General features: G+C 52.8%; 1 protein-coding gene across 11 annotated transcripts in view; it reads left to right on the top strand.

The window, feature by feature from the left end:
• PKNOX1 (PBX/knotted 1 homeobox 1) overlaps window positions 1-13,000 on the top strand; it is a 47,608-nt gene extending 34,608 nt beyond the window's left edge. For 8 of the 11 annotated variants that reach the window (XM_029214274.1, XM_029214280.1, XM_029214282.1 and 5 more), the window contains 4 exons: window positions 3,628-3,756; window positions 7,446-7,522; window positions 9,687-9,859; window positions 12,188-13,000. In XM_029214274.1, coding sequence (XP_029070107.1) covers window positions 3,628-3,756; window positions 7,446-7,522; window positions 9,687-9,859; window positions 12,188-12,399 — 591 coding nt within the window. In that variant the 3' untranslated portion in view covers window positions 12,400-13,000. The remainder of the gene's footprint in view (window positions 1-3,627; window positions 3,757-7,445; window positions 7,523-9,686; window positions 9,860-12,187) is intronic. The other 3 variants (XM_029214284.1, XM_029214283.1, XM_029214285.1) reach the window with 2 other exon arrangements.

The raw sequence follows: 13,000 nt of genomic DNA, 5'->3' as shown, positions 1-13,000 counted from the left end.
CCTCCCCGGCCAGGATGCCGTCCGTGTATCTGTCCTGCTGGGGGCTGTGCCCTCTCCCGTCCCCTCCCCGGCCAGGATGCGTTGTCATTGTGAGCATCCTCATGAGCGTGTAAATGCTGGTTTCTGCTGAGCTGCGCGTGTAACCGTGATCACGCTGCCCGAGTTAGCAGCTGGGTAACCCCCCCCCCCCCCGCGCACAGTTTCCCTGGCGTCGGCGGCTGAATCCTCACGGATGCCTAGCATGCTTTTGGTGTCCCTGTCAGGTAGCTGGTAGGGGCCGCGTGGCCTCGAGGCTCTCGGCCTCCTGGTCTCCACCTCGGCCGGGCGTCGGGCATCCGGCGCCTCACCCTGAGGAGCCCCTTCTCCGCGAGCCCACGTCTTCCACTTTCTAGGCTTCACTGCCCCTTCGAGAACTTGCGGAGAAAACGTGTGTGGGAGGTGCCTCGTGTGGGGACTTAGCAAACCTAGAAGTGACTTGGTCTCATCCTTGACACGCAGTTGGTTTGCATGTACGGTTCCAGGCCGGGAAGGGGCTCCCCGGGCGCCGTCAGTGTGTTCTAGCAGCTGCGCTGCCTTCGAGAAGGTCAGTGTGAGCTCCGCTTTCCCGTCTTAGGTGTTTTCTCCTCTGTCAGACGCGTCTCTTTACCCTGAGTTTTTGGCGCGGGTCTTGTTTGTCGGCTGCGCTGGGCACTGCCGGGGACCTCGTGTCCTTGAGGCTGGGACATTTTCCTGAACTCTCTGTGACAGCCCTGCCCCCGCCCCCAACCGGCACATTCTCTCCTTCCAGAGCCCTTACTGATCGGACGCTAGACCTTCTGAACCGAGTCTCTTGATTTTTCTGTATTTTTATATTTGTATTCCCATTGTCTACTTTCTATCTACTTTCGAGAACTTGCCTTTTATCTTCCAACGCATCTGTTAGGTTTTACATTTCAGTGTAGTTGTAATTTCTGAGACTCCTCTTTGCCCACTGTGCTCTCCTACTCTTGGTTCATGGATGGTTTATCTTCCAACGCATCTGTTAGGTTTTACATTTCAGTGTGGTTGTAATTTCTGAGGCTCCACTTTACCCACTGTGCTCCTACCCTTGGTTCACGGATGGTTGGCGTGTGCTTTGCTTTCTGCACTTGCCCTGTTTCCCGCATGTCATACCATTCATTTGCTTTGCTGTTGGCTTTTTGTGATGGAGGCGTTCAAGTGTTTGGGGGCAGTTGGCTGTCCTTCTAAATGTAAACATGAGGCACTGGAATGCTCTTTGGTGCTCGTCAGGTGCTGCGCTTTGGCGGGCCGGCTCCTCTGTGGCCTGGCCTCCAAATTCTGCGCTCCCTCAGCCTTTTCTTCCTTCATTTCCCCGGAGCAGGACTCTGATCTCTGGCTTGGGGCGGAAGCATAGTTGCAGGGGCAGGAGTGGGCAGGGTCTCCCACCTTGTGTGCAGATCTTCTTCACCCTGGTTCTGGCCTCGCCCCTCCTCCCACCCTCGAGCTATGCTCGGTCTTCAGCCTCTGGTCTGTTTCTTTGGGAAAGAGACCCCGAGTCTCTGCAGGGCTGGGGGCAGATCAGTCACCCGCAGAGAATGATGGGGAGTGGTATGGGGGCCCCACTGCTTCTTAAATGGGTTTTCACCCAGTTTCCTAGGCTTTTAAATCCCCCTGCCACGCGCAGGCTCGGCTTTGCTGGAGGGCGGTGGGCCGGTTGGCCGGTCCCCCCACAGGCCCTCGGCTTCGTTGGCCTCCCCAGGCCCCCTTGGGGGCATCTGTGAGGTCGAGTCACGTGGCCAGCTGTCACTTTCCCTGTTCACGGTCCACATTTGTTTTAACCCTGCACAAAAAAAGCAACACTGAAACTGAAAAACATGTCACATTGCATGAAGAAGGTCATGTATTAAATTGAGGCAAACACAGACAGGTTCCCTTTTGGCCCTAGTGGATCTAGTTTTAAAAGCCCATTTTTCATTCTTTTTCCTGTTGCACACAAGTGTGAGCATACAGGCATTTGCTTAATACTGTTCAGTCCTCGGGGCTTCCCCAGCGGTCCAGTGGTAGAGAATCCGCCTTCCAGTGCAGGGGACGCGGGTTCGGTCCCTGGTCGGGGAACTAAGATCCACGTGCCGCGGGGCAACTAAGCCTGCGCGCCACAACTACTGAGCTCGCGTGCTTCAATGAGAGAGGCTGTGTGCTGCCAACTACAGAGCCCACGCGCCCTGGACCCTGCGCGCCACAACCAGAGAGAGAAAACCCGCACGCCACAACTAGAGAGAAGCCCGAGCGCTGCAACGAAAGATCCCTCGTGCCTCAACTAAGACCCGACGCAGCCAAAAATTAATCAACCTTTAAAAAAAATACTGTTCAGTCCTTTAATGAACAAACACATGCATTCCAGAAAACGGTTATGCCCTTAGTGATAATCTTAGGTTTTAAGAAATTTTAGGTATAGTTAGTGGTTGTAATGTCTCCTTTAAGTCATAAATTCTGTCTGTTTAGATGTTGGTGTTCAGTCTTTTAAAGAATTATCCAAAATGATGTAAATCTAGAGGAAGAACAAATAATAGATACCTCTCCAAAATGAACTTCCAAATCCTGTAAATTATGTTTATGACTCTATTATGCTGAAACTGACCTACAGAAGTTGATGCTTACTTACTGACTTTTATTTTTTAGCACATCTTTATTGGAACGCAGTTGCTTCACAATGCCGTGTCAGTCTCTGTTGTAGAACAGAGCGGATCAGCCATATGCACACATGCACCCCCATACCTCCTCCGTCTTGAGCCTCCCTCCCACCCTCCCTGTCCCACCCCTCTAGGTGGTCACACAGAAGTTCTAAGGCAAAGCATGGATCACAGTGGAGAGGTCCTGATGTGTCTGTGTGGAGGCCCCAGCGCGGGGTGTTGGTTTTCTCCCTGGTCTGGGGGATGAACGACACTGGCACCATCTCTGCAGCCCCTGGCTGGATGCGTGGGGCGTGATGCTCTTTCCTCGTGTTTGTGTGAGCGGACGGACGCTCATCTAAGGGGAGTTACACACGTGTCCTCTCCTTCCTAGATGGAATGAACAGGCTGTATCTCAGGCTCTTCTCAGGGTGAGGGGGGCAGTGTCTTGAGTGGCCGTGGAGCCGTCTGGGCAGAGGTCATCGCCTTGGCCCCTGTGCTCTGTGGTCGCTCTGTCCGCACTTTGTGTGTTTCTTTCTCTCCTGGACGGGCTCCTCTAGTTAGTGGCCCTTCCAGCTTCCCTGTCCATCCTTGTCGGTTGCTTGAATCCTGCTCCAGGCCAGGAAATGGGCTGTTGTCTCACCTGTCGCCAGAGGAGACAAGCTGAGGACAAGTGTGTGTGAGGGCGGGGCTCGGCTGCGTGCAGGGTGGGACACTCGGGGCTTCTCGGTGCCCGTCCCACCTTCATCGCCAGACAGGGGGCCCCTGCGCGGCTGAGACGCGAGTGTAAAGGGTTACAACGCGAGGGGCCACATCCTCGGAAAATCAGCCCTACAGGGTCCCAGTGTTTATGCCTTTCCTGTAAATAAGACATTTAGCTGTAAGATCCTTGGTTATTCTCTACACCTGCACTCATAAGCTACTTGGATATGTCATCATTTTCTATGCTTTCTAACGTTATTTTTCAATTGTTTAAAAGCTTCAGTTACAGTTAAACCAGGATCTCAGCATCTTGCATCAAGATGACGGTTCATCTAAGAACAAGAGGGGGGTCCTGCCGAAGCACGCCACCAATGTGATGAGGTCCTGGCTCTTCCAGCACATCGGGGTGAGGACACACGTGCTCTGCAATTAGCCAGACCTCCGTGATGCTTTCTTTCTGGCTTATTTTCTAGAAAAAATGGACTTATGTGGGCTGGTAGGCCTGGGTTTAAGAATCGGTGTTCTGTTGACTGTCCATGATGGGTCGAGCACAGGACAGAAGGGAGGGTTACCCAAAAACTGGTGACAGGGAGTAAGTTCAGCTGATGTTAACGGCACGCGCCCGTGAGAGAAACTACCCGTGGAGGGTGCCTGCGGGGAGGTGAGGTTGATTAGAGAAGTGGGCAGAGAAGAGGTGCTCTGGGGCAAAACCTTGGAAAGTAGCGATGTTTGATACGTTGGATTTGGGAGGGAGATGAGGAGTCGAGCTTGCGGACGGAGGGGCGGCACGTGGCCGTGACCGTGAAGGGGAGCTTGGTGTGCCTTAGGCTGCGCGCCCCCTTTCCTCACCTGGACCTCGGCACGTCCCCCTGAAGCCGTCCCGTCTCAGGGTGCACGCTTGCCCACCGATTTCTGGGGAAGGCTGGCTGGTTCCCCGCCTGAGCCCCAGTCCCCACGCCCCCGACCTCGGGGGAGGGTGTGACCGCGAGTAGCTTCCAGGAGTGACAGCCTTCTCGCTGCTGCCGCGTTGGGAAGGAGCGGGCTGGCCCCGGGGGGCGCGGTAGGATGGAGGTGGGAGGGTGGGCGCACCACTGGGTTACGGCCTGTGCGGGCAGAGGGAGGGGCCCAGGCGGCGTGCGGGCGGATGCGGAGGTCCAGAGGGTCTGGAGGGCCGGGAGGGAGAAACCCCTTTCCGCGGACCTGTCCATCCGCAGCCCCGGCCCGGCCGCTCCTGAGGGCTGAGCTGGTCGGCCCGGACCTGCGCCTGGACCTGCGCCTGGGCGTCATTGCTGCCGTCACCCGCTGCGGCCGCGTCTTCACGCGTCTTCACTGACCCGGCCTCCCCACCTCCACCTCGTGCGCCGTGGTGCCCTCGGGTCTCCGCAGCGCCCCTTTGCCCCTGGGGGCGCCCCCCGCCGGGGCTGCGGCCGCATCCGTGCCTGGGCGCCCGCCTCCGTCCTCACCCGGCTGTTGCCTCCAGTCCCCCTGGGGTTTGGCCCTGGTCGCTGCTGAGACCCCTTCCTCTGCCCGGAGCTGGGCTCTGTGGGCTGTGCCCCGGCCCGGAGGGGGCGGCTCACGTGCCGCGGGAGAACGCGGTCGTCATCGGCAGTGCGACCCCGCCTAGAAGCTGGTCCTAGCGAGGGGCACGCGCAGTGGAGACGTTTAGGGACAGAATGTTACAGTGCTGTTTGCTGCCATAATGGGAAATGGGTTGGTGTGTGCGTTAGGAAGGTTGTACAGCGAGTTAACACGATAAGCGAGGGCCAGAAGCACTAGGAAGCTGTAGGTGCGTGGACGTAAGTGAAAAAGTAGAACGTACATGTTTCAAAATACATTGTGAGTATTACAACCGATAAATGTGTCTGTAATGTGGTGATTGGACTACAACACAAGTAAGTGATGGAACTGGCCATTTTCCTGTCAAGTTTCCTTTAATGTTTTAATCATTTCTAAAATAGACCCTGCTCAGAGGTTCAATTAAAATGCCTTTTTTTTTTTCTATGAAGCATTCCCTCTGTCTTCTTCTTGACCTCCTTTCTCTGAAATACTGTCCTCTCCTTGTAGTTTTCCTGACACTCTAGGCAGCACTCATTACTCTTTTGGTGGGTTTTTTGTTTTGTTTTGTTTTGTTTTCTGGTTTGTGTACTTGCTTCCTGCCCCCTTTTTATTTTACGAGCTTTTTTTTTTTTTCAGTACGCAGGCCTCTCACTGTTGTGGCCCCTCCCGTTGTGGAGCACAGGCTCCGGACGCGCAGGCTCAGCGGCCATGGCTCACGGGCCCAGCCGCTCCGCGGCATGTGGGATCTTCCCGGACCGGGGCACAAACCCGCGTCCCCTGCATCGGCAGGCGGACTCTCAACCACTGCGCCACCAGGGAAGCCCCTATTTTACGAGCTTTTTAAAGGACAAGAACAATATTTCTGTTTCCATAAACTCTCCCTTGGGGCCAGATGCTCACCTGTAGAATGAAAGTGAGTCACTGTGGGTTAGTGTGAGGAGTGGGACCACTGCTGTTGAGATAAATGCGGTTATATATCCCAGAAGGCATAGTGCCCTTCCGGACACACGGAGTGTTCGCTTAAAAAGCAAAAGAGACCCCCACCTCCTTACTTTGTCGGTGCCAGTCACTCCCTGGGGTCCTGCTCGGTGCAAAATAAGGGCCTTCAGCGCGTGCAAGTTTTAGAGTGAATGTCGTACTGGTTTCTACAGGCAGATGGTAACCGACCTTGGAGAAGTTGTTTATTACTGCAGATAGAAATTGTTTTCCTCTGGTGCGTCTGTGAATTTTGGTACAAGCATACTGCACTTTGTTGCACTTCTCAGATGTTCGTTTTTCACAAACTGAAGGTTTGCGGCAACCCTGCGTGGATCACATCTATCGGTGCCATTGTTTCCAACAGCGTTTGCTTACTTTGTATCTCTGTGTCACATTTTGGTAATTCTCTCAATATTTCAAACTTTTCCATTATTATTATATTTGATATGATGATCTGTGCTCAGTCATCTGTGACGTGACTTTTGCAAGAAGGCTCAGATATGGTTAGCATTTTTTAGCAATAAAGTTTTTTAAAATAAGGTATGTACATTGTTCTATTAGATGTAATGTTACTGCACACTTCATGGACTACAGTAGAGCCTAAACATAACTTTTATATAACATTTTTGGAAACACAAAAATTCGTGACTCGCTTTATCGCAATATTCACTTTACTGAGGTGGTCTGGAACTGAACCTGCAGTATTTCCTAGGTGTGTCTGTATTTATTACACTTCTGGCTTTTTCTGAGTGAAATATTTCAGTCATACGTGAAATGAAGAGTAAATAGCAGACACCCCGTCCCCAGCCCTCAGTTCAGTTCTCTGCCAGCCGCACACGCGAGTCTAGCGACGCCATAGGTGACACCCGTGCATCCCAGTGTCAGCTCATGCCGGCGCTTCCCGTGACGGAAACGTGTCGCCTGAATGTGACGGCCTGGAGCAGCCCCATCCGCTTCCTGCCTCCTCTTGTTCAGCCGGCCCAGGATGCGGGGAGGGTGTGCACTGCCCTGCTCAGTTTCCTCGTCGTAGCATCAAGGTGGCGGCAGCTCTGTGACCGTGAGGAATCAGTGAATCTCCGTAGGATGTACAGGGGTGACCTGCGCGCTCTGTCTTGCTGTGGGTCGAAACTCAGCCATTTATCTGCTTTAAATGGATGCGGTTTATGGTCCTTGAGTTACGCCTGTAACGTTGATACAAAAGCCATAGATTGTGTCGGGTGCTTAGACCAGCAGCTGGTGCAGCCCAGCAGCCCCTCTGCGTGCCCCGCGCCCTTCCCTTCGCCGTGGCCTTTGAGCGTGCGGACTCCTGTCTGCGTCACACCTCTGCCTGGGCTTTCACTGGCTGCTGCAACACCTGTGCTCTTGGGCTGCGGGGAGAAAGGCTTCATTTGTTTTAGGCATTTCTGGAAAACATGATGAGACTGAAGTTAGGTTTTAGCTGCAAGCACCCTCGATGCCGGTTTTTACTAACGACTGTTTGTGTGCTTCTGTTTCACCAGGATGATCTTGAGTTCCTTTTTAAAAGCTGGAGCTCATGGTGACCCTTCTTTTTATTTTCAGCATCCCTACCCGACAGAAGATGAGAAAAAACAGATTGCTGCTCAGACAAATTTGACACTACTCCAGGTTAACAACTGGTAAGCTGTGCCTGCTTTCTGAAGCGGTGCTGTCCGCACACGGAGCACCTGGCAGTCCTGACGCCAATAGGTAGTAAATTTTGGTTGAAGCACATGAGTTCTTTTAACTAGCGTTCCTGTGTTATCAGAGGCTGGAATCAGTGGCAGCCAGGTAAGCATAAATCACACACACTTTCACCTTAAATTTTCAATGCTCGGTACCCCACTAAGGGCCTTTTGCCGACATCCCCCTCCCTCGATTAGAGATGGGTTTCTCCAGGGCATTAGCCAGCGCCCCTCACCCCAGCCTCCACTCAGAAACACCATGTTTCTGTGGACGAGCTCCTCTGGGCGGTGGACGGCCGAGGTGAGTTCCCCTCACCCCTGGTGGCGCATCCGCACCCCTCACACCTTTTGAAACCCGTGTCACTTGTTCAGCAGTGACTGGGGGAGGGAGTCCCACGGCCGGCCGGCCGGCCGCGCGGTGGTCCTGCCCCACAGCAGGCGTCAGGGTCCTGAGAGGGAAGCGTTTCTTTATGAAACACCCTGTTCTGCTTCTTGTGTCACATGGCAGTGTGGACGCTTGGACCCTGACCGTGATGGTTTTTCCCTTACATAAGAGGCGTTCACATCACTAAGCGGCGTTGAGGTCTAGGTGTGCACCTGCATTCTGCTTGGCAGTCATTTGCCTCATTTTTATCTACTTATTATTCAGATGTAGGAATTGATTTCAGGTTAATGAAACTGGCTCGCGTAAAAGAAAAGGAAATACAGATTCTACCACTTGTAAACATTGTTATCTTTTCATTTTAACTGTTAAAATTTAAACTTGAAGGTCAGGTGAGTTCCAATATAAATGATAAAATCTTCCATTTTGGGCAATTGTGTATGCAGGAGGTATGCTTTGGCGTTGCATCAAGTATTTCTAGTATCTTGTGTTTGGGCCAGTATTTTTTACTTAGGTAGCCATAATAGACCATACTCTTTGAATTAGCTCCTGTTAGATCTTTTAGATAGAGTGTTAACAAGAGTTCAAAGGTTTCGAGTACTGTGTGGCTGTGAGTTTTGTAATGTCTTAGCATGTTCTCCGTTATTTTCATGCGGTCCCACGTAGAGACCGTGTCTGGTTTAGTGATGGATGGATTGAGGGATGAGAGACGCAGAGGTGCGTCTCTGGATGTTCTGATGTGTTTGTCGCCAGTCAGCCTTCTCCTCGCTATTTGTTCCTCATTCGTGGGCTCCCTGCCCTTCCCTAAGTTGCTCCTCTGCTGTCTTAAGAGAATTGTCTTATCTAGAAGGCTTGACCTCAACTTTTAATTTCGAAATTCATCACAGTTTAAAACATGACTTTCATAAATTCTAAACTTTCTGAAGTCTTTTAGTTAATATTTGAAGCTATTTTTACCTCTTGTGACTTTCTTTCCTTTTATATTTGCAAAAATTATATCTTGGAGCGAGATTGGACAACACTCATCGTTAGCTTATGCCTCTGCCTCGTAGCAGCTTTGACAAAGATGGATAAAGAGACAGATGGAAAGGTAGCAGCGGGTGTCCCTTCCCAGGTGGCGCTGGGGTCGGCGGTGAGCTTCCGGGGAGTCCAGCTCGCGCTCAGCTGCAGGGACCGGAGATCGACGCTGAACGAAGCTCTGAGGCGCCAGCCTGGTCATTTGTATTATTAGAATATGTCCTAGTGCAATTGTAGATGTTTTTGAACCTTAGGACTTTGAAGTTAGGCAACCTCAGAGCCGGACATCTGTCCACACTCAGGGCTCGGCCGGGTGGGGCCCTCAGATAAGAGACGCACAGCCTGCAAGGCCTCGGGCGGGCGTCACGAGACTGCAGGGCATGTGGTTTTGCTGCTTTGACCTTTCTCTTCCTCAGAGAAAATCATGCCACATTCACAACTTTGACAGTATCATCAGTGTCATTATGAATAGCAATTTCACCAACAGGGAAACACCGGTTAAAGTGGAAGAAAGGCACCATGGAAGAGTTGGTCTTTACTCAGATGAATCTCTTTAAAAGCAGCCCTGTTCTCTGGACATTTAGATGATACGCGTGTCGTCACTCTGAGTGCTTCTCCCAACAGGGAATACATGTTTCTGCTCGTGTGGTTCGTCAGGCGGGCCTGTTACTGCCTTGGGCGGCCTCGGAAAGGCCGTTTTGACCTGTTTCCTGCACGCAGGTTCATCAATGCAAGAAGACGAATCCTGCAGCCGATGTTGGATTCCAGTTGCTCAGAAACTCCAAAAACAAAGAAGAAAACTGCTCAGAACAGACCCGTCCAGAGGTTTTGGCCCGATTCCATCGCCTCAGGAGCCGCACAGCCAGCCGCCAGCGAGCTGACCGTGTCCGAAGGTGGGGACCGGGCCCGGGCCTGTGCCCTCGCAGCCGGTGGGCGGCCGCTGTCCTGGGGGCTGGGGGTGTGTGAGGCTGTGAACCAAGGGCAGGCAGTGGTCCTTCTGCATCTGACCCTGAGAGAGCACTGGTCCTGGTGCTTGTTAGGGGTGCAGGTGTGCCCGGGAGAGCCGGGTCCAAGGCCGGTCCCCCGAGGTCCCTCCCGCCTCTTTCTGTCCCTCCTGCTTCGGTGCAGGGAGTGGACGTGTCGTGCGCTCACCGCCTGGCGCTTCACCCTTTATGTCCCTGCGGCCCTCATCCAGCTTTTCTTCTTCCCTTTGACGCGCGTCCCCTCATCATGGGCCGCTCTTTCTGTGTTTAGTTGACGAGCATCTTCTGTATGCGTGAGTCCCTCACACTTAAGATGGTTGTGTGTGTGTATTTTTAAATGTAATAAGTTGTGTTATTATCGCATTCGTACCTTCTCGTTCTCCTCTTACGTTTTCCGCTCAGCACTTTACTGTTATTCAGTTGGGAAAGTTTGGGGCCATTATTTCTTCAAATATATTTTCTGAGCTCCCCTCCCCTTGTCCCTGTGATAGGGCGTTACAACTCACACAGTTACTGCTGCTTTCTCCAGGATTTTGGATTCTTCTCCTCTGTTTCATCCTGGGTAGTTTCTCTGTTTCTATTCTTAAGCTTCCCCGGTCTTGTGTTCCGTGACGTTTAATCTTCCGCTGATCCCATCCCTGTGTTTCTCCTGTTGGACGTTGTCTAGAAGCTCCATGGGAGCCTTTGTATCTTTCACGGTCTACTGAAGTTTTGAACAAACAGCACACAGTGGCCAGTAACTGTTTTGATGACCTCCTCTGCTACTTGTAACATCTGTCAGCTCTGGGCTCGTTTCTGTTGACTGAATTCTCATTATGGGTTGTTTTCCTGCCTGTTTGCATGCCTGGTAATCTTTGACTAGAGGCCAGACATTGTGGGTGTGACCTTATCGGGGGATGGGTGTTTCCGTATCGCTCCGGGTCTTCCTGAGCTATGTTCTAGCAGTCGGGTTACTCGGCACTCTCTGATCCTCTTGGGCTTTGCTTTTGCAATTGGTTCTTGCCTGGTGGTCCCGGCAATGCTGGGTCCTGGCCTGCTTTTCCCCCTCGACAGAGGCAAGACCTGTCAGTGCCCGGCCCAGGGCCTGTGCTTCAGGGTGTGTCCAGTCCAGCTCTGCCAGCTCTGGACACTGTGCTCTGTGATCTTTGGGGCTGATTCTCTTCCTGGCCTCGGTTGTTTCCTGCGCACATGCGCTCGTCTGTCCTCTGCCAATGCTCAGGGTGTCCCAGAGCCGGGCTGGCCGTGGGCTCGGAATGGGCCCCTCACGGGATGTGCCTGTAAAGCTTTGGCTTCTTTATCTGGGTTTTGATAGGCAGTGGTTTTACCTTCATACTTAAATCATTTGTATTTTCCGTTTTTGTTTTCCTTTTTAATTCAAGGATTAGTTAGAAAGGTTTTTTTCCTCTCTCTCTCCCCCTCCCTTGCCCCGATCCTGGAAAAGGCAATACCTTTCTACTGGGGAAGAACTTCAGGCAAGGATATCCAGTGAGAAGTAATCTTTCCTCCACCCTGGCTTCTTATCTTCTCCAGAGACAACCCCTAGTACCAGTTTCCCGTGGAGGCTCCCAGTGCATGTCTGATGCCGTGGTCTGTGCACAGACAAGAATGAATGCATGAATGAATCATTTTTAAAAGTTTCCTAAACGTAACGCTACACGAATTATGTAAACCACAGATGACATCTTCTTGCTTTCTTCACCCGCTGGTGCTGTGCAGATTTTTATGGATGGGCACGTGTGACCCACCGTGTGGGGTTCCCTAGCGCAGCGCCGTCCTCAGCCCAGCGTGTCTCATCGGCGTCCCGCTCGCGGGCCCTTGGTGCTCTCCCCCCTCTGCTGTTGGCTGGGGGAGCGGGAACGCATGTCGCAGGTTCTCCGTCTCCGTCTCAGACCGGCCTGCCTTCCTCTGACCCAGTCCTCCCACCCCGTCTCCCCGCTTTGTTGTCTCGAGGCCTCTCCCCCGTATCCTGGGTCTCTTGTCCTCTGTGTGGCGCTCGCTCTGCGCCCTGGGCATCTGTGCCCTTTACCGTCCTGACCCTCGGACCCTCTGTAGACTGAGAGCTTAGCCGCGCAGGGTCTGGGGCCCATCCTAGAGACACGGGTCCTTAACTCCCTGCGGATGGTCCCAGGAACGTGCAGGGGGCTTTGCGGGAGGTCGGGCAGCCCGGCCCCACAGGTCGAGGGGTAACAGTTGGCATCCGAGCGCCGATGGCGTGGTGACAGCCGCCTTGTGCCGCAGGAGCCGTCGTGACCATCACCACGCCCGTGGGCATGAACGTGGACAGCCTGCAGTCCCTGTCGTCGGACGGGGCCACGCTGGCGGTACAGCAGGTGGTGATGGCCGAGCAGAGCGAGGACGACTCGGTGGACAGCACGGGGGACGGCGGGGCGGCGCTGGCGCCCGGCCACCTGGGCGGGCTGGTGCTGGAGAACAGCGACTCCCTGCAGTAGGGCCGCCCGCCCCGCGTTTTATAGTTGGCACAGCAAACATTTTACACAGTTTTATTTCTAATATGTTTTATATGTAGGCATAGAAGAGTGCACTTTTGTATTTCCTAGTAAGCTTCCAGGGCGTCTTTGCTGGTGCAGCGACTTCTTTCAAGGTGTGTGTGTGCGTGTGTGTGCGTGTGTGTGTGTTTTTAAGGAAATTCTTTCAAGGTTTAACGCTAAAAGTATGATGAATGACAGACCCCCTCCCCCGCCCCCTGGACCCCCGACTAGATTAAGGAATAGTGCTGCCATTTTCTAGAAAATCATGCAGTTTTAATTTAGCTCTGTGGTGAAAGCAGGTCTCAGTGGGCTGGTTTATTTACGGAGCCCGTGGATTAGGAAGAAGCTTCTGGCCCTGAAAACTGCCACTGCGAGGCGGATGACAGCACACAGCAATAAACCGCGTGCGAGCCGGTGGCGAATGTATGGCGAGTCAAATGTGGTTCCGTTCGCTCGTGTTCCGTGAGCCTGTGTCATTTGCTGTATGTGAAAAGAAACTCCTATTTTTACCTTGCTGGAATTATTGGATAAAAAGCTATTTTTATAAATTCGTTATGAATTG

Source organism: Monodon monoceros, unplaced genomic scaffold, assembly GCF_005190385.1.
Source record: "Monodon monoceros isolate NGI ecotype Baffin Bay Population unplaced genomic scaffold, NGI_Narwhal_1 Super_Scaffold_11, whole genome shotgun sequence".
NCBI classification, from domain to species: Eukaryota; Metazoa; Chordata; class Mammalia; order Artiodactyla; family Monodontidae; genus Monodon; species Monodon monoceros.
This window is presented reverse-complemented; position numbering and strand designations above follow the sequence as displayed.